The sequence below is a fragment of the Aplysia californica genome, unplaced genomic scaffold, assembly GCF_000002075.1.
Source record: "Aplysia californica isolate F4 #8 unplaced genomic scaffold, AplCal3.0 scaffold01164, whole genome shotgun sequence".
In the NCBI taxonomy this organism is placed as follows: Eukaryota; Metazoa; Mollusca; class Gastropoda; order Aplysiida; family Aplysiidae; genus Aplysia; species Aplysia californica.
In genome coordinates, this window is record NW_004798434.1 from 130,850 (window position 1) to 132,161 (window position 1,312).

The 1,312-nt window shown below is 42.4% G+C and overlaps 1 protein-coding gene across 1 annotated transcript in view; it reads right to left on the bottom strand.

The window, feature by feature from the left end:
- LOC101855690 overlaps positions 1–1,312 on the bottom strand; it is a gene marked incomplete at its 3' end in the record, with an annotated part of 7,234 nt that overhangs the window by 2,015 nt on the left and 3,907 nt on the right. Inside the window, 1 exon segment of the mRNA XM_005112018.3 lies at positions 627–708. Within this exon segment, the coding sequence (XP_005112075.2) occupies positions 627–708 (82 nt within the window).

Here is a 1,312-nt window from a genome sequence, read left to right on the forward strand (position 1 = left end):
CTTTTCTTTGCAACTCCCCACTCCAACCCCTTCAGTATGTTCTCTTTGGCTGTATCTGTATTATCATTTCTAGATGTTGTGTCTATTGTCTTCATCACTCCTCTTGGCTCCTGACTCTTTCTACAGCTACTTCTGGGCTTCTTCGTACTTCTGTCTCTCAGCCACACACCAGATCTTAGGGTACGTAGACCTAAGATCGAATAACTAGCCTTCTCGGTTAAGGGCGAAAAAATATCGGAGGTCCCTTGAGCAAGTTGCACATGTTAAAGTAAGATCCCTTCATCACCATCGCCTTTCTCACCCTGGAGCAGGATATAGGCCACGAACAAACACTTTCCACCTTTCCCTATCCTGGGCTATTCACTTGATGTCACTCCATGTCTTCCCTCTTTTCTGTACATCCATTTCCGTGATTCTTCTCCAGGTTCCACATCGTCTTCCCTTGGTTGTTCTAAAATCGATAAAAGTAGGCTTTCGCAGCCACACAGGCAAAATTCAAAAATAATTACTACTACCAAGCTGAAAAAGTTTAATGTGTCCCACGCGCTAATATGAACGTATGCAGTTGCGAGCGCCATAAATTACTAACCAATACAAAAACAAAATTAAAAAGCAAACCAACAGACCCATTCTCTTCTGGACGTGGGTGTGGAGACATCTTCCCGTGATCGCATTACAGGGTTCCTCGAACCAGCATCCCTGGCAGATCTGTAGAAGAGACACAACACTGCCTCAGTTGCAAACTTCTATCTGACATCTTGGGCCGTTTGGAGTAACTAAGACCATGAGGTCAAAACGCAAGGGTTTGTAACTGTTCTATCAAATTCGTAAGATTAATTATAATTGTTCCGAGTCGTCATCAAGACGTTCAAAGAGTTGGTTAGTAAAAGCTTGACAAGTTGTGAATTTCAATTTCTTTTTACGAAAAATCTCTGAAAACTAGGTACTGGGCAGATAGAATTTGTAATTCCGGGGTATCAACCTGATGTACCAGAAGGTAACAGGTTCGATTCCCGGCCCTTGTATCTTGATGCAGGGTACTTTATGGGTTCGATTTTGCTTTAGTAAGCGTTTTTGACGCACTTGCAACACAATTAGGATTATATTATAAGTGCCGAAGATTAGAGAAATTACAGAAGAGCAACAAATACACACATGGGGGGAGGAGAGTTAGGAAGTTTGCAAAGAAAGGAGGGGAGATAAGGATGACAGGGGGTGGGGTGGCCGGTATTGAACATAAAAAAACATAATAAAAGGTTCATAATGGAAAAAAGGGGGAGGGGCATTGCACAAAAATGTTGAGTGAAAGGGA